Source organism: Ambystoma mexicanum, chromosome 3q, assembly GCF_040938575.1.
Source record: "Ambystoma mexicanum isolate Mex_15411 chromosome 3q, UKY_AmexF1_1, whole genome shotgun sequence".
NCBI lineage: Eukaryota > Metazoa > Chordata > Amphibia > Caudata > Ambystomatidae > Ambystoma > Ambystoma mexicanum.
This window is the reverse complement of record NC_090926.1, coordinates 1,070,483,887-1,070,502,702: the sequence shown is the minus strand read 5'-3', so window position 1 is coordinate 1,070,502,702 and position 18,816 is coordinate 1,070,483,887. Positions and strand designations below refer to the sequence as shown.

Here is an 18,816-nt window from a genome sequence, read left to right as displayed (position 1 = left end):
AAACAGGGTTACGCCCAGGGCAATATATTACTTACACTAGAGTGGTACAGCGGGTTAGGAAATCATGGCCCGAAACGGTCTTGGAGGAGCAACCCGAAGAGGCTATAGATACAATCTATGATGTCTCAGAAGGGGGACACGAGGTCTCCCAAATTTACGAACTTCTGATGTCTAGGGTGGGAAAGGAGGTGACCCAGCTGAGACAGGATTGGGAGGAAGAAGCCGGGATACCCATGCAGGATGGACTATGGGATAGGGCTCACAGGTATCACAAAAAAGTGTCCAGGAACGCGAGGTTGCCGCAAATCCAACTATACATAACTCAGAGCATATATGACCCCCCACAGGATCTCCAGATTCAAATGTACAGAAACGTAAAAATGCCCCAAATGCGGGTGGTGAACGCTGGGATGTTACACATGTTTTGGGCTTGCCCGGAAATTGGGACATTCTGGGGAGAAGTCGCTCACTGTCTAACAGAGAAAGGAATCCGGCTAGACGTGGAATCTGTATGGGCATGTATGCTGGAAGGTTTTGCAAGATCTTGCACTTGAGCAAACTTAAGGACCTGGCCTACATACTGGCCAAGTGAAGAATCGCCATGGACTGGAAGGCATGTCACAGACCCAATATTGAAGTGTGGTGGCATGATCTCCAGAAATGGGCAGAGACGGAAACGGTGGCATGGTATGAGGCGGCCACTAGGGGGGGGAAGAGGTGGAAACAGAAACTCTGATGGCCTGGAGACACCTAGTGGCCACACTGCATGTGTCTACCCGGGTGGGCTCAAGCAATCGAGAATCCTCCCGAGATACAGAGGAGGGAGGGTAAAGGGAGACAGTGGCCACCTTATGATTATGTGTTTGACGTTTGACCTATGAGGTACACTGTTGGGCTTGTTTTGGTTGTTTGTTGTTGTAAAACGAATACAAAGTATTTAAAAAAAAAAAACAAACAAAACAAAAATAAAACCTTTCTGGTGTCTTGCTGTGTTGTTCTCTGCTTTTGGAGATCGAACGAGTCATTGGGTCTGAAAATGGTCTGCCCACTTTGGGGACTGGACTGCATCTCTTCATTGACACCATCTTGCCTTAGGGCTGGAAACCTTGGAAGCATCTTCTGCACATTAGGAACCTCACCACCTTGCTGATGCTACTCTTCAAAAGAGAGAGGGCCCTGGCTGGAACCAGAGTCTAATGCTTGTGCTGCCCAGTGCCTGCCAACCATGTTGAGGTATCTGTAACTGCCACTCCTGCACTGCTTTTTCCTGAATCATGGGAAGCCAAGTCAAACTGTCTTCACCAAATCCAGGGGCACATCCAGCGTCTGACCAACTCGTTTGAAGAAGCCTGATATCTGCAACCAGTGAGCCTGATGCTGCAGATCCAACAGTCAGTTGAGTTGTACCCAACAGTCCTCTGTTATCATGGGTGGTAGTTTGTTCCATTAGAAGTCCAGGGAGTGGGTTCTCTATATGTCCTGTTCCTCAAAGGAAGCAAATGTAATTTACGTTGACCTGGAATATTTCCTTAACTTGCCATTAGTGGTGGAGACTGGACACAGAGATTTGTGGGCACACAAGACAGAGGGCTGGTAGGCTTCACTATTCTTTACAGGAAAGACAATATTTGCCACATTCCAAATGTTGCCATAACACTGCTGCTTCCAAGACTTTTTCGAGCGTATTGCTTACTTATGATTGAGCCAGTAGAGCTATATAGTTCTGTTCAAACCACACTTTAGTAACCTGTACAACACGGGTGACCTGTGAGAAACCTGAAGGTGTCTCACCCGCTAGTCCCCGGGGATCTGTCAAACAGGTGGCCATTGCTTTTGAATCTAGATCCTCGGGGTGGACCAGTGCGGGAGGGTCACCTGGATGAGAGGTCTTCGGGGAGTAGGACACTGGATGATGAGGCGTGGTATCCCCTTCCCTTTAACACCTTTTCCCCATCCTACCAGGATACTTTGGAACTCAACCCCCCTGCCCTTTTCCTGACATGAACACTTTCTCACGGACAGCTCACTGTAAGAGAAAATGGACTAACACCCAAATTGTATACCTGACATGTCCCAACACAATGGTCAGGCAGAGGCAGGCAATTACTGATCACTACACACACCCGACTTCCATCACACTTCCCCAAATGGATAAAAGGAGGAACACGAAAGCACACTGGGAGCAAGGCAAAGCACACGGGGAAGCAGCAGTTCCAAGATGGCAGCTTAATACGAGGAGAAAGATGGCAAGACCAGAGAGGGTTGCAAAGAGGGAAGGACACGACCTTTTCAGCGGAAAATCGTTACATTCACAAGGCTTCGAGCATAAGAATCATAAGACCTGAAATGAAAGCAGAGGGAACTTGCATTGTGTGTCGGAGGTACCTGGGGCTCTCCTGCGTCGTTTGCAAGGGCGGGGAGGAGAGTTTGCCGCCGTGGTACTGTCCTTGGATCCTACAACAAAGCAGCGCCAGTAAAAGTGAACACAGCCGGTGAGTCTGTATTAGAACCAAGGTTGCAAGCAGGAATCTGAAGAGAACAGTGTGTGAAGCGTACGTGAAGAGCGACGCAGATGTAATTGATCAAATGAGTGACTGAACTTTTGATGCCAATATAGATACCGTATACAGAGTGGGTCAGCGCCACGTGGGTGCTCATTCAAAGGTCTCTGTTAGGTATCCCACAGAGAGGTGGCAAATGTAAAAAGGAATTGTGAAATCGAAGTGGTCCTGCAACGGGTCAAGCTAAACCCTGTGCACATTCGAAAGACTTTGATAGTTAATACAAACTGAAATTGGTCTGAGACCGGCTGAGGGAGATAGTTAATACAAACTGAAATTGGTCTGAGACCGGCTGAGGGAGACTAATTGTGTGAGAGGAAGGATCTGAGCCCCCTGAGGGGAATCTGGGGTGAACTGCGAGTCACCCGAGAAAGAATATTCTCTAAACATTGGAATAAGGGATCCAAGCCCAAAAAGAGAGGGATCCAAAGTAACAATCATTGTATAAAAGGGATCCGAGCCCGGCTGAGGGGGATCCAAGGTGAAGAGTGAATCACCGGAATTGAGTGTTTGTAAGAGGAAAGGGATCTGAGCCAGTCTGAGGGGGATCCAGGGTGAAGAGTGAATCAACGTAATTGAGTGCTTGTAAGAGGAAAGGACCTCTTAGTTTGTTTCGGTACATTAGGCCCTCTGAATCAAGAGACTTCGCTAAGTAAAGAGCCTTGGGCACAGAAGGCCCTGATACTGGCAATGGAACTGTATCCTCGTGCCGAAGATGCCAGAGAGTGTGCTATGCTCAAGTGAACCGCCTTGTCCCGTGCTGAAAATGTGGGGAAGGGAGGCCAGCGGCCTGAACATCCTGACATATCATTTTTGTGAACACTTTCTTTTTCATAAACACTACCCCACAATATTTGTATTTAGAGGTAAGGATTGGCAATAGATTTATTTTAGTATAGGCCCTTTTATTTTGAAAAGACTCCACTAGGACTGAATTATTATTATTTGATGGTCGTAGCTTGCTCCCATCTGTAGATTTAGGATTAGATAGGCACTTGAACTGTGGTCACGTGTGTCTGTCTTACCATTGATAGCATGCCTTCCTTACAGACCTAACTATGACACTCCTGAATATTGTAGGATAGGGCTTGGGGCTGCTTAAGTTTAGAAAGACTCGATGGTGGTGATTTATTTTTTATGAATAAGGCTAGTAATCTGTATTTACCATCGTTTTCCCCACTTTAGAAACCTTTAAAAGTATTGGTCTTTGAACTGTGTTAAGTCTGAAGTGTTGTGTAATCCATTTTGTGCTACGATTCTGTGTATGTCTATGTGTAGAGGTTGCTATGCTTAGTTTGAAGTGTCCTCACATTAATGCAAGTAAGTTATTTAACCAATAGTATATGTTTATATACAGCTGCACACACATTCTAGTACTGGGCAAAAACCTGTGTTAACTATGCTTTGCGCCAAACCCCTGATCTCATACGTCTAAGCCTTACTGCTCACCCTAGTTACCAAATGGGTTGGACTACTCAGGACCCACAAACACTACATGTTCTGAAAAACCTAATAGCAGGACAGTAGAGCATTAGGGGGTGCACAAAGGGGGGTTATAAGAAGACGGACACAGCAAACTTGTACTCACAAAGGTAAAATGGCACAGTTCCATCTTCAAGATGACTTTTGACAAATTCCCTCAAGGCACCAACTGTAAAATGAAAAGAAACACAGTAAATGGAAGCTTAAGCATACAGGTACAGCAGTAATTCTGCAAGAACAACATGTTCCATCTGCCCAGTAACACCCAAACAAAAAGATAATTAATCAGCTCAAAGCAATTAAGAAATATATGCCTAATATGTGGGGGCAGCAGGTTTTAGGGCATAGGATCAAGAGGAGACAGACTGAAAGAATAAAGGAATGAAGGACTAGAAATCAAGCAGGGAAGGGAGAGGGAAGCATAGTAGAAGACATGCTTGATGAAAGGATACCAGTCACACAGGTGCTAGACAATCAAGCATGGGGAGTTGAGAGGTCCTGAGATGATGGGGTCTGGCTAATTGGCAAGAAGGAAGGGGAAAATATTGCCAGCTAAAAGGGCATAACAATCATTGCGGTATGTGAAGGCATCATGAAGGAGCACACAGACAACAGAAGAAATAATTTGTATTAATTTAAATATATTGATGGAAAAAGGCGTAACTTGCTCAATGCTAAGGTGGGATTTCCCTACCTGAATAAAACTAAGGAAAGTCTACAATGCGTAGGGATGTTAGTAACCAAAGAAAACAGTGTTAGACAAAGTTCAGAACTTCTTCCAGCCCACAGCTTCCTTTCAGCCCCCTTCCTCAAGTATAAAACAGGTCCATAAAAAGAAGTCTCAAAGTACCCCTTTTCCTAAGTGTAGGGTGCAATAGTTTTATTCCGGTCTCAGGGATTACTTTTCCCCCCAAGTTCCATGTTGTACCGTTCAAACAACCTTGAAAATTGAATATTCCTGGTTAGGACTCAGGGTTCCCTTGCCCAAGTTTCGAATGAAACCCTTGAAATGAAATGTTCCTTGTTAGAACTCAAGGATCCCTTCCCCAAGATTCAAGTGATATAGCTAAAAAGAAACACAAAATATCCTTGTTTCCATGATTCAGTTAATGCTGGATTAAATGTTGATTCAGATAATTTGTAGCTGGCATACAAGGTGAAAGTTCCACTGTTAGTTAGGATTTCGTCATACTCTTTGTTTGTTTCTTCATTTGTAGTGCGCACCAGACCCGGAGGTATCAGGGCGCGAAGACGAGGATATTTTAGGCTTACATAGTTACATAATATAGTGCAAAGAATTTACTAAATTACATATAGAATATTTACAGAATATAGAGCATACAGGTTATAGTACAGAGCATAGCAACGTTGGCAGATTACACAGATAATAAGGATGGCAGTGTTGGCAATTTACAAAATAAAATAAAATACGATATCTACAGATGGTAAGCCATGAGGGTCTTTTAAGGTAAAAGAGATTGGTCATGAAGCGGCTAGTGAGGTGGGAGATGTTAGAGGGCCTTCTCTATCTGGTCTGGATTTACAGATCATTTGATTTAAACCAGTTGATTATGTTGAGTCTGAAATGTCAGTATGTTTGATTTTCCCGTAGGTACGGAGGTAGGGAGTTCCACAATTGGGCAACTTTGACAGGGAAGCGATTTCCGTCAATAGTATCTCATTTAAATGGAGGAACTGTCCGACAGTTGGTGTACGTCATTCTAGTAGGTTGGCGTGTCGGTCTTTTGTTGAACCTCTCAGTTAGGTAAAGGGGTGCTGCATTGTTGAGTGATTTGAAAGTTAGGGAGGCAGTTTTGAGTTTGAATTTATCAAGAATAGATAGCCAGTTAGTATTTCTTCTAGCTGTGGAGATATGATCTATTTTGGCCATTCCTAGCGCCGCTCTCAAGGCGTTATCTTGGAGTATTTGAATTTTCTTAGTGATATGTTTTTTAGCTCCAATGTAAAGAGCGTTACAGTAATTCAACTTAGCGCGAGTGCTCTTGCCAAAGTGGTACAACTGCTCCTTGAGAGGAAGGGTTTAGCCGATTTAATCAGTTTACACGTGTAAGCCATGGTGGATGCCATAGCATTCACTTGCTTCGTCATGGTGAGACCGGAATCAAGGTAAAAACCTAGTGTTTTTACCTCCTTCATCACCTTAATCGTGTTGCCATCTATATCAAAGGAGGTATATTTATGGCCGAGTTTGTTGATATTGGGTGTGGTCCCCAGGATGATGAGTTCTGTTTTATCATCATTCAGGCATAGGCCATGGAGTGCCATCCATGCCTGGATGATGAGGTATATTTTATTCACCAAGGCCAAATCCTGGTTGTAATCCCCTGCAAGTGGGAAGAGAATCTGAGTGTCATCTGCATCGTTAGTGTAGGTGACACCAAGACAATCCAGATCATCAAAGAGGGGCTTGGTAAATATATTATACAGAGTAGGGGAAACACAGGAACCCTGGGGAACACCACATGAAATGGGGATGGGATCAGCTGCTTCTGAGGTGGAGAAGACTCTCATAGTTCTTTCACTCAAGAAAGATAGAATCCAAACTATGGCATGTTGTAAGAAGTGTGCAGCTGATTCTAAGTGGTTACAAAGAACAGTGTGGTCCACCAAGTCGAATGCTGCTGAGAGATCTAAGAGGAGTAATAAGGCACATTTACCCTGATCTCTCAGCTCGTCAACTTGGGCCTTAAGGTCAATGAGTGCCGTTTCAGTTCCATGCTGAGGTCTGATACCTGGTTGCCGGGTTCCCAAGAGTTTGTTCTGTTCCAGGAAGCAGCTCTGAATCTGTAAGTGTGCCACCCTGTCTAATATCTTAAGGAGGAATGGCATAGTTGTAATTGGTCTATAGTGTGTGGGTATAGCAGGGTCAAGTGTTTGTTTCTTCAGAAGAGGGAGGACCCAAGATTCCTTGAAATTACTTGGGATAGTGCCTGAGGTGAATGACGCGTTGATAAGCTTGGAGATAAAGGGTGAAAGATCTCTTGCAGGATCTTTTATAATTTGAGCAGGACATTGCTCTCCTCTGCAATTAGAGGGTTTGAGAGAGAGTATTATTTTTTCAACTTCTATTATTGTGGTTTTGGTGAAGTTGAAATGGAGTTCTGATTTAGGTAAGATCGATACATTTCTAGGTTGGGTAGTAGATCTTGGTACGTTTCTTTTTTTTTTGGCAATTTTATCAGTGAGTGCTTTCTGTATGTCAGCACACCATGTCTTGTCTTTGACACAGTTATCAGGTGCAGAGATGGGTTTTTCTAATTCCTTTACTATAGCGAAAAGTTCCTTAGTACCTGATTTGGCCTGTAATATCCTGTTGTCAAAACTTTCTTTTTTTTGCTCTTCGTATTTCATTTTTGTATTTTGTAGAGATGTTAATAAGGTTCACTGTATTCACCTCAGATGGTGTAGACCTGCATGTGGATTCACTTTTTCGTTTTTCTTTTCTAAGTGACTTAAGGTATGGTGTAAACCAGGCATTTAAATATACTCTTGGCTTACTGCTCCTCATTTTCAAGGGGGCGATAGTATCGAGGGCTTCTGATATAACTTTGTTGAATTAATTCACTAAGGTAGATGGATCAAGTGAGTCTGGAAGTGAATTTAACCTAGGGAGAATAAGTGGTAAGAGTCTGTCTGAAGTTATGTTCTTTTAATTTCTAGTTGGCATAGCGGGTGCTATGGATTTGTTAGGGACAGGGTTGATTTTCGAGTCTATAGTGAAGGATATAAGCGAGTGGTCCGTCCAAGCCTGAGGACTGATGGTAGTGATGGAGATGTTGCATAATCGGCCACCCAGTCAAGAGCCTGCCCTTATCATGGTCAGGCCGAGTTACTTTTTGCAGGAAGCCAAGTTCAGATAGGGCATTGTTTGTTCGTTTGTTTATTTTATTTATATAGCGCACCTGACCCAGAGGTATTTGGGCGCTTGTGAAGGTAACGGTTAAATGGTCAATAAAATAGTATACATAATATACAGGAGAATACAGTTATACAGAAAAAGAAATAGCAGTGAACAATGCATTAGAGAAGTCAATTTACAAGGATGTTAATGTTATGTTAATGTTAAAGGACATTTGTACCGTGCACTATCACTACCGGAGTGGTCCCCTGGCACTCTGGCGGCTCTGAAAAAGGAAGGGAAGGGGGGTTAGTGGGAGGAAGCTAGAAAAGTGCAAGAGAGCAGTGATGTGCTGTTGGCGGCCTCAGCCCGGTGGGTCCGTTGGCTGGGCCTGGGGTGTTTGCGGCCGGTAGTCATCATGTGCTGTTGTGCAAGTCTATGTGTGTTTTTGTTTTGTTGTTGCCATGTAGTGAAGTTTGTGCAGTTTGTTGTGCTGTAGGTTTGTGGATGTGTTTGGAGTTTGAGAGGTGTATGCAGAGGGGGAAATTGTTAGTGCAATTGGTTAGTTGGCATCTCTATCCTGGATTGAGGTGCTGGGTTTGTGTAATCTACCCGGATGGGGTTCGGGAGCCCTCCTGCGCCTCTGTCCTGCTCTGGGCCCGTCCGGCCTTCAAGGTCCCTTTCACATCTGGCCCCTCCTTCACCAGCCCCCATCACAGCCCTATCAGTCTTCCTTTCCAAGTCATATGGCCAGTGCACCAGCCAATGTCCACAACTCAGCTAGTGTGGCGATTGCCAATATCCTGACAATTCCACACCAATGTGGTACCTGGTGGCAACTAAGGGGCGAGTGCGGGTGTTGGGTGGGATTAGGGTCGTTGTTGACTCCATCTCCATGGGTGTCGCCAGACAGACTGGTGATGCCGAGTTCCGCTCTACTCGGCGTCACCAGTCTGTTCTGGGAGTATAATAGGAAGGTAAAACGGAAGGACAGTAGAATGTAGCGTTAGCATAGCTAGGTTAGGATTTATTGAGAATCCAAGTAAAAGCGTGTTGTCGGAATATGTCAAAAGATTGAATATTTTTAATATCCTGTGCGAATGTGTTCCATAACTGAGCAGCTAGAACCGGGAAACTGGCACTGCCAGCTCTTTTTAGGTTGTACCTGGGCACCACCAAGCTAGATGAATTGGATGATCTTGTGATTCTAGGGGTCGGTTTCCATGTGGATTTGTCTGTGAGATAGGGAGGGGCTTGGTGGTTAAGTGCCTTATAAGTAAGGCAGATCGTTTTCAGGTCAATTTTTTCTTTTATGCAAAGCCATTTGTATTGCCTTCTGGTTCCTGAAATATGCTCTCTTCTAGGGATATTCAATGCTGCTCTAAGCGCATTGTTTTGCAGAATATGTAGTTTGTTTGTGATGGATTTATTAGCGCCTAAGTAAAGGCTATTGCAATAGTCCAGTTTAGATTGTAGAAGTGCTCTGGCCAAGGTGAGACAACTGTTAGATGATAATAATGGTCTACAAGCCCTGATCAGCTTTCCAGTGTAGGATGTGGCAGAGGCAGTCATGTTTACCTGTTTGGATAGATTTGAGTGGGTGTCAAGGTAAAAACCTAAGGTTTTTACATTTGTGGCTATCGGTATATTGTTCCCATCAATAAGGATACTTGTATAATTGGGGCTCAGTTTATGAAGGTTATTGGATGAACCGACTAGGAGTAACTCAGTATTATCATCATTCAGGCAGAGGCCATGTGTGGCGATCCATGCCTGAGTGATAGTGTAGACTTTGTTAATCCGGGCGACATCTATGTCATAAGTTCCTGATAGTGGTAGGAGTATCTGGGTGTCGTCTGCGTAATTAGTGTAGGTGACACCCAGACGGTACAGCTTGTTGAATAGTGGCTTTGTAAAAATATTGTACAAAGTGGGCGAAACGCAGGAGCCTTGTGGGACTCCGCAGGTGATGGGGATGGGATCAGCCGTAGGTGAGAAGACACACATTGTTCTATTCTGGAGGAAAGATTGTATCCATGTGACTGCCGAGCTAGAGAAGTGTGCTGCTGATGAGTGGTGCTCACATAGAATGTTATGGTCTACCAAATCAAAAGCAGCAGATAGGTCTAGGAGGAGTAGGATAGCAACTTTACCTTTATGTTTCAGATCGTCAATCTGGCTTTTGAGGTCAACCAGGGCAGTTTCCGTTCCATGCTGGGGTCTTAAACCAGATTGGTGGGTTGCGAGTAGTTGGTTGGATTCAAGATAGTCTTGAATTTGCAGATATGCAATTCTATCCAAGATTTTCAATAAGAAAGGGACTGTCGTAATCGGTCTATAATTGGTGGGTATCGCCGGGTCTAGTGTCTGTTTATTGAGTAATGGGGGAACCCAGGACTGTTCCAGGTTACTTGGGACGGAGTTACTGACGAAGGAAGAGTTTATAAGTTTTGTAATGAAGGGGGCTATATCTCTAGCTGCATCTTTTATAATCTGAGCGGGGCAGCTGTCACCTTTACAATTTCAAAGTTTTACAGATGCAAAAACTTTTTGAACTTCAGGTATGGACACCTTATTGAATTTGAATCCTGAATTGAGGTATGTGGTAGAGGGTAGTGTAGGGGTAGTAGGGTTGCTGGTGGTGAGTTGTAACCTTTTGTCTGCTATTTTGGTCTGGAGTCCTTTAATTTTGTTCGAGAGGGCATTGGCGATAGTTGTGGCTTGAGTATCGTTGGGGTCATTGCAGCCTAGGTTCATGTCTCCAAGTACCTGGGATACGTTTTTTAGGTTGTCTGGCAGAATCATGGAAAGGTCCTCTTTGAAAGAGCCAATAGGGCCCGGAGGTCTGTAGATTAGATGTATAGTGATGGTTTGTAAGTCTGAGATAGGTAGCTTAATTATGAGTGATTCACAGGAGTTGACATGCAGTGTAATCTCATTGCTAAACTCAATTTATCTATAATTGCTATGCCCCCCACGACGGGTATTTGCTCTATCTTCTCTTAAGATTGTGTAATTAGCTGGCACAGCGATCATCAAGACTGGGCCTGCTGCCTGATGCAGCCAAGATTCGGTGATGGCTAAGAAGTCGTAGTTCTCTGTTTCTATCATATCAGTGACTTCTGTAGCGTGTGCTACTAGAGATCTTGCGTTGATAAGTGCTCCTTTGAGCGGATAGGTAGGTAAATCTGATGTTGAAGTAGACAGTCTTGCTATGGCTATGGGTCGATGTAATGTGACATGTATTAAGTTTAGATAGTTTCAGAGTCGCCTTATGGGTAGCACTAGAGTTAGGAGTGCTCCATTTTGTAGGGGTATCTTTGGCATAGTGGGTGTGACAAATGTCTAGCTGGTGGTTCATATAGTTTAGGTAGTCTTGAGCGTAGTTTGAGGTTCCTGTGCAAGAGGTCACATGGGGCATTTGTTTTGGGAATGTTAGGTAGTGCATTAGGCTGGAGAGATCTTGTCACAGGATGGGAATGGCTCGTCATTGTATTCTGGGACATGTTTTGGATAGTCAGGCACGCAGTTATGGGCAGTGTAGTCATGAGAGCCATTAGGTAGAGGCGGGTGGCAAACATTATGTGCTGTAATGTTCAGATGCAGTGGTACTTGTAGGTATGGCACTCAATATATCAGTAGGCAGTTGCCAGGCGCTTGTTATAATGAAGGTAGGCTATTCCGACTTTGCACTAGTATAATATAATAAATTATGTAGCATAAGTGCGAGTCTAAGCTTGACAGGATAGGCTAGAAAGAAATAGGCTAATTCCACTTTGCACTGGTAAAGTATAAAAAATGTGTAGTGCAAATGCGAGTCTAAGCTTGACAGGATAGGCTAGGTGTGTTGGAAGTTGTGTCAACGTTGGCTGCGGAATTCCTTGAATGTGCTCGCCTCACATAGTCTAGTGCAAACAACATGATTAGTTATAGACTGGACTAAGCATATTGTGGTAATCATGACTGGTAAGGCGGTAGTCAGTAATGAGTCACAACACATTCAACAATACAAACGAGGTAACAATATGGTAATTGTGTACAATTGCTGAGTAATGTTAGGTCTAGTAGTATCGGCCAGTTTGCACCCAGTATTAGGCAGTGGCAATTGTAACAATGTTCAAATGAAGATAGTGCGTTTTCAGTGGTGACGTTCACCTCGCAATGGGGTCACTTCAATCGGATAATGGAGTATAGTATTGCGCTCGGCTCTGATCTAATGTCAGTTACTATTAGTGTTCTTCTGCCATTTGTGAATGGGGCGAGTGAGTTTGTTTCAAAGTTAACGAGACACCTTGAAATACAGTTTGGTTTAAAAGCGGCAATATTTGCACAAGTCAATGCTAGTGGGAATTGCATCCAAAGACCATAATGGGTACTCACGCGTGTTAGCAATAGGTAGATTACCAGTATATCTGGCAGGCGGTTTGACGGTCATGCACGGACAGGCACTGACAGAATCGTACCTGTGCCTTGTGATGTGTGCCTTAGGGTGGGTGCCGGCTCACACCTTCCGGCGTGGTGTTGTGGGGGAAGTTGGCTCCGTGGCCAATGGGACGCTCGCTCTGTGCGGCGTATAGGTTGCTAGGCAACCATCATAACAATCGGCCCGGCGGCCATTTTTAGAATCTCCTCGTGGAGGGGGATGGATTTGGGACACAGAATTCGTTTGCAAATCAGTAATTGTTGTTGGTTGATACATAATGGTTTGCTTGGGTTTAAAAGTTTCTTCCTTCTTCTGGGTTTCAAAAGTCTTAATTCTGTTTAGTAGCAAGGTTTTACATTCAATTCTGTATTCAGTAATTAGTCTCTGGCTTATGCTCTATTTTTGTACCTCAGTATTTGTTAGTTTTGCTCTAATTGCACATTTATTTGCTCAGGGACCTTCGAAAACGTGTTATTCATCACACACGATCACTATTCACATTTGTTGGTTAATTGAAATAAAGGGGATCAGAGACTTTTGAAAGCCTGCTTTTCCAAAGCACGCAACCACTCTGATACAAAATATCCTTGTTGGTTTAATAATTGTAAATGAAAGGAATCCGAGACTTTCGGAAACGTGCTACACCCCAAGTAAACAATCACTTTGATACAAAGTATTCAAAAGAGTTCTCACACGCGCACTGGATTTCTCAGGCATTAGAAACACACTGGTCGCTTTTAGGAGTTTGTGCTGCAGCGCAGATCACGCAGCCTTCTTTCTCTAGTGTCGGGGCTCCAGTTCCTGCCCCTCGGACACTCCTGTGTTGGTCCTTCACAACAGGGGAACAAGCACATTGAATAGAAGGGAAAGGGACTGCCTTCCTGCACAGCTCTCTTCACGTTTGTCAGACTGCTCAAGGGAGTCACGCCTCCTGCACCGCTTTGTAAGTTCCTTTGCTGCATGCACCGACATCCTGGTCCTTCTCCCGTCGTCTCTCTCTGCCACTGCCCAGTGCTCCATTTTTACACCTGCAGCCCCTTGACAGGCTGCAGGTGTGGATGATTACTTCACCTTGCCTGACCATAATTAAAGGGTCATGCCTGACCTTCACTGTTCTTGGCAGGCATCTTTGTCGTCCCAGTACTAGAGTGGTAAAAGAGCATAGTTTTCATTGCTCTTAGTTGCCTCTTCGTCGTCTCAGTACTGTCAACTGTGGAGAAATGAGAGAAGCTGGCTTACAAAAAGCCCATAAAAGTTAGGAATGGGTTGGGTTGGCTCTCACTAGGGAAAAGGGTATACCATGTCTCACCCAAGGGCACCCCCCACCCAGGTGATCCTCCCTTGCTTCACTGCCCCCAGAGTCGGGGTCCAATAGCGATGGCCTTTCCCTGGAGTTCTAGGAGTGAGAATACCCTCAGGTTTCTCACAGTAACACTAAAGATCATGGTGGGCTGTGGCACAGGCTGATGTGCATTGAAGGCCAGGCAAAAAAACACTAGGCGCCTCGAGGCTTATAGTTATATGGGGCTCGGAATAAAGAACACCGAGAAGGTTTAGGGGCACTACACCAAAGTGCAAGCTGAGCTAGCAGGGATTTTGGAACCAAGAAACCATTTCAGTTAGGAATGAAGGTTTTGGGTGTCCTGGCGAAGATATTAACATGGATAAAAGGACATTTGAGAAGCATCATCTAAACCTGGTCAATGGTCCACCAGTAGGAGTAGAAACAGTGGCTAGATGTAGGGCATTAGATTGAAGAATGTCTACGGCTTTAGGATAAAGGAAGACAGTGAGGGACATCATAGTTACTCCAAGCCTAAGCATCGGAGGGTGATGTCAGAATTAAAGGAACTGCAGAGAACTTAGGGGCCAAGTTGACTTTAGCACTTTTTCAGTTTAGAGTTAAATGCCTGTTGTGAATGTGACTCATTTTAGGCTGTATGGCTTGCTGTATGTGCTTGTGTGTTGCACAGTAAGAATTACACTGACACGGGATACATGGGTCCATAGGGAGTAAAATAAGCAGGACTTGCAGCCTATAGAATATATTTATGGGGCAACAAATAATGCAGGGAATTCATTCCCCCACAATCAAGAGCACCACACCAAGTGCGCAATGCCTTAGATTCTTAACTAACTCTGCATTGGACTCATAACACCACAGTCCTCCCACACCCCTTTTTCAAAAGGCAAGCCAAGAACCAGGCCGGTGTGCAGAAAGAATAGAATATTTTTTCCTTTCATTACTAGACAAAATCCTTATATACACAAGCATTATCAAAACACATGCCACCTTACTCCGAGGCACAAAACCTTTCCTTCAAAACTTCACATTACACACAAATTGAAAACACCAGTTGAAAATGCAGATCATCTTTGGTAACGAAGATCACAACAACATGCACAGTTTTCATTCCGATCTCTAGTGCCCCCTGGGCACTTGTAAAGAGAAACATAGGCCTAGAGAATGATTCAGATGATTCGGACACTCACAAGTATACCCCTAATGTATGGCTAATACATGCAGCACCCTAGAAAATTACATGACAGTTTTATTTGAAACCGCCCTTGTTGATCTCAAAAGCCAGATTGATGAAATTAAAGACAAAGGCAATGCCGCAATCCTACTCCTACTAGACCTTTCAGCGGCCTTTGACCTGGTCAGCCACAAAGTCCTCTGTAATCACCTTGCCACCGCAGCCCACTTCTCTTCCCCTGCCATCACATGGATACAATCCTTCTTGGCAAACAGAACCATGCAAGTCTTTTCCACTGCAGCTGCAGCAGACCCCATCCCCATCACATGCGGGGTCCCACAAGGATCCTGTGTATCCCCCACTTTGTACAACATATTTACAAAACCTCCATTTGACCAACTGGGCCGTCTGGGTGTCACCTACACAAACTACGCAGATGACACCCAGATACTCCTCACCATCTCTGGTATTTACCAAGAAGACTCCGCTCGGATCAACAAAATATTCTCCATCATTCAGGCATGGATGGCCTCCCATGGCCTCTGCCTGAATGATGAGAAGACAGAGCTCCTAATCGTCGGCTCCCCCAACACTCTAACTAAACTCGACCCTAGCTATAACAACATCACCATCGATGGCCATGCCATACACATAGCCAAAAGCGTAAAAACCCTCGGTTTCTATCTAGATGCCAACACCAACCTTAGCAAACACACCAATGTGACCGCCTCAGCCGCTGCCTATACCGGCAAGCTCATTAGGGCCAGCAGACCTTTCCTATCATCCAACAGCTGCCTCACCCTTGCCAGGGCCCTAATACAATCCAAACTCGATTACTGTAACAGCCTGTACCTTGGTGCCAATCAATCCGTAATCAACAAGCTGCAGGTAATACAAAACAACGCCTTGCGCGCAGCCCTCAACATTCCCAGACAAGAGCATATCTCCGCTACTTGGAAAGCCTGCAAATGGCTATCCATACGCCAAAAAATTGATCTAAAAACCATCTGCCTCACGTACAAATCCCTCAATCACCTAGCACAACCATATCTAGCTAATAAATTCACCCTGAAACCTGCCACCAGATCCACCAAATCCACCAGATCCTCCAACACTCTTTGCTTATCAGTGCCCAGGTTCCACCTAAAAAGAGCTGGAGGGGTAAGCTTCACAGTGCTTGCCCCCCCAACTCTGGAACTCCCTACCGCTCAACATCAAAACTGTCGAATCCTTCCAGATCTTTAGGAAACAGGTCATCAGCTGGCTTTTAAACAAAGAATAACGCCTTTAACACCAGACCCGTGCGGTAACTGGCTTAGACACTGTATTTATATTGAAAACTGTATATTGTACGTACTGCATTTGCTCTTGTTTACTGATCACTGTATATATATATGTATATATTATAAACTTGTACGAAGTATGCAACACTAAGATACTTCTCAACGCTGTAACCAAATTCTTAAGCGCCCTTCTACCTCTGGGTTTGGAGCGCCATACAAATAAAATAAACAAACAAACAAAACAAATCTGACATTTGTCATGCGTAGGTGGCAAATACATGTAGCACTTTTCATTTGGGCAAAAGAAATAAACGTGCGCTCTATATTTCTGAACTTGCTGTGCACTTTTTATTTCTAGCAATGTTCTAGCACACACACTTTTTTTTGCCATTCACATTTTATTTTTATATTGCAGTTAACATTCCAATTCCACTGGTGGTCAAACAAAAACAGTAAAACAATAGAGAAGCAATTGACCATGAATAAAGAAGTCCATATAACAATTGTCAGTGAATGACCACACAGTACAAACCAATGATTTCTTGGTTCCAAAATTAAAATGTAATGGATATATCTGCAGTTGACAAGTCTACAGGGCTTGGGTATAAACTAAATATCTGCAAGCAGGAGCGTCTTATAACAATATTAAATAGGACATGTGCTGGGGTTTATGATATGCATCTGGGAATTAACTGTGGTTAGCAAATGTGATAAAGGGCTCCCATTCTTCCATAAATGTAGGCATCTCTGGAGGGGCGGGGGGCATGGCTAGCAGCCGATGGTGTAGGTTGGCTTCCGAGTAACTGCCCGCCTGATCATAAAACATTTAATAAACGAGCGAAATGCTGGATATGCTGCCCACAAACAGAGGGTTGTGTGCGTGACCATCCCAGGCACACCTTTCTGGAACGTAGAACAAAGAGACCTGCAGAGTGAAGATATATAAGAGCAAAACGCCAAGGCCACCACAGGTACCTCGATCCAAGATGGCGCCTGTATAGCTTGGAAGACAAAAGAACCCAGCAGAGAGCCCAAAAGACCTGTGGAGAAGGTGAAGCCCGGATGGAAAGGAGAGTGGGAGACCAGGGACAGTAGAGCTGCAGCGTGTGCCAGTATCGCGAGCAGTGGAGGAGAGCAGCCGGAGTCCGGGGGTGCCCAGCAGAGAGGACGTCAGCGGGACCCCATTCCATGCGGTACAGCAATTAGTACCTGGCAAGTACTGCGCCTGCCTCCACTGTACAGTCCGCCCCACCCCACCCGCCGAGTTGCGAGTGATCAGCGTGCTGTGTACTGGGGTGACTGGCCAGCACAGCGCTCCCAACGGATCATCACGGCAACAATCCTGTGTGTATGTCCGCAGCTGTGAGGTGCAGTACAGTTGTAAACTGAATGGAGGAGCCTGGCTGGATGATGGTAGAGAACAGCTGGATGCTGCTGTGAAGAGGCAGGGATTGCCACACATTTAGACTGCAAGCTGCTGGATAACAGATACTAAGTCAGGGTCAATCACATGAACCTGAGTCGCGTGGTGTAACCACATAAAATACCCTTATTAGGCTTACACGAGCAGTGGTTGAATAATGAAGAGATAACCTGGTGGAGGCGCAAGATATTGTGAGAAGACAAATGTGATCCCGGGCTGAGGGATGAAACCGAAACAGTGTCTCTGCAAATCCTGCCTTGCAGAACCCATGACAAGAGTTGCAGCATCCCTGGAGGAAGCCGGCGAGCGTGTGAAGAGCGGGTGAATCTCAAACGTACGAGGAACAGTAAATAAGGGCCCCTACTCAACGAGACTTAAGACAGCCACAAGGACTTAAGAAGCAGCTTGGGGGAAGAAGTGCAAAACAGATAGCGCCTGTCGAATACACATGTACACACTTGGCAAGGACCAGAATGTCAAACCCTGATGACAGACATGCAAGACGTACTGCTTAGGTGCACAACGCACTACGTATTCAGAGGACACAAGCGCCAGGTAGCCTACCCTTGTCCACGGTAGGAGAGGTATACGCAACAAGTCCTCCCAGAGGAAGAGACAGCCAAGAATCCGGGAGACAGTGTCAGAAAACATAAATATAGCTAGAATGGCAATATAAAATTAAAGACGTTTTCAGGAGAAATACCCGAGCATGAAGATACTGAGGCCTAGTGAAGAAGAGCGCTAAGTGTCTGAATGCCTCTCAAACCGGCCAAAAACAAAGCTAGCCAACTTACCAGGGACCGGTTCGCTAAAACTAAGCAGCAAGCACCTGGAGGAAACAAGGAAATGGCGCAGGAGGGATAAAGGGGTGTCATGAAATTGCACAACCAAGTTATGCAAGCAATAACAGACTTAAAGGCCTCATTGGGGTCACAGATCGAAGCGGTGCAACTAGATGTTGGGCTGTTGTGACAGGATGTGAGGAGCCTAGCAGAGCGTACCACGACGCTGGAATCGCAAGTACCGTGCATGCAGACGTCTATGTATTGCAACAGAAAGTCAGCCTTCCGGAGAACAGACTGGAGGAGGCGAAGGACGTGCACGGAGGAATAATATCTGCATAGTAGGTTTACCAGAAGGGGAAGAAGGAACCAACCCGAGGACGTACATAGAAAACATGTTACTCCAGGAAATTGGGCCTGGGAATCTCACACAGGGCTTTAGGATTGATAGAGCGTTAACTAGGCACCCCCTAGACCGATTATTGCCAATGTCCTGAATTACAAAGACAGGGAGAAAATACTGGCC

At 44.9% G+C, this 18,816-nt stretch overlaps 1 protein-coding gene across 1 annotated transcript in view; it reads right to left on the bottom strand.

Moving 5' to 3' along the window:
- Nucleotides 1-18,816, bottom strand: part of ASPSCR1 (ASPSCR1 tether for SLC2A4, UBX domain containing) — a 1,532,603-nt gene that overhangs the window by 441,169 nt on the left and 1,072,618 nt on the right. Inside the window, exon 11 of the mRNA XM_069655312.1 lies at nt 4,150-4,212. Within this exon, the coding sequence (XP_069511413.1) occupies nt 4,150-4,212 (63 nt within the window). The remainder of the gene's footprint in view (nt 1-4,149; nt 4,213-18,816) is intronic.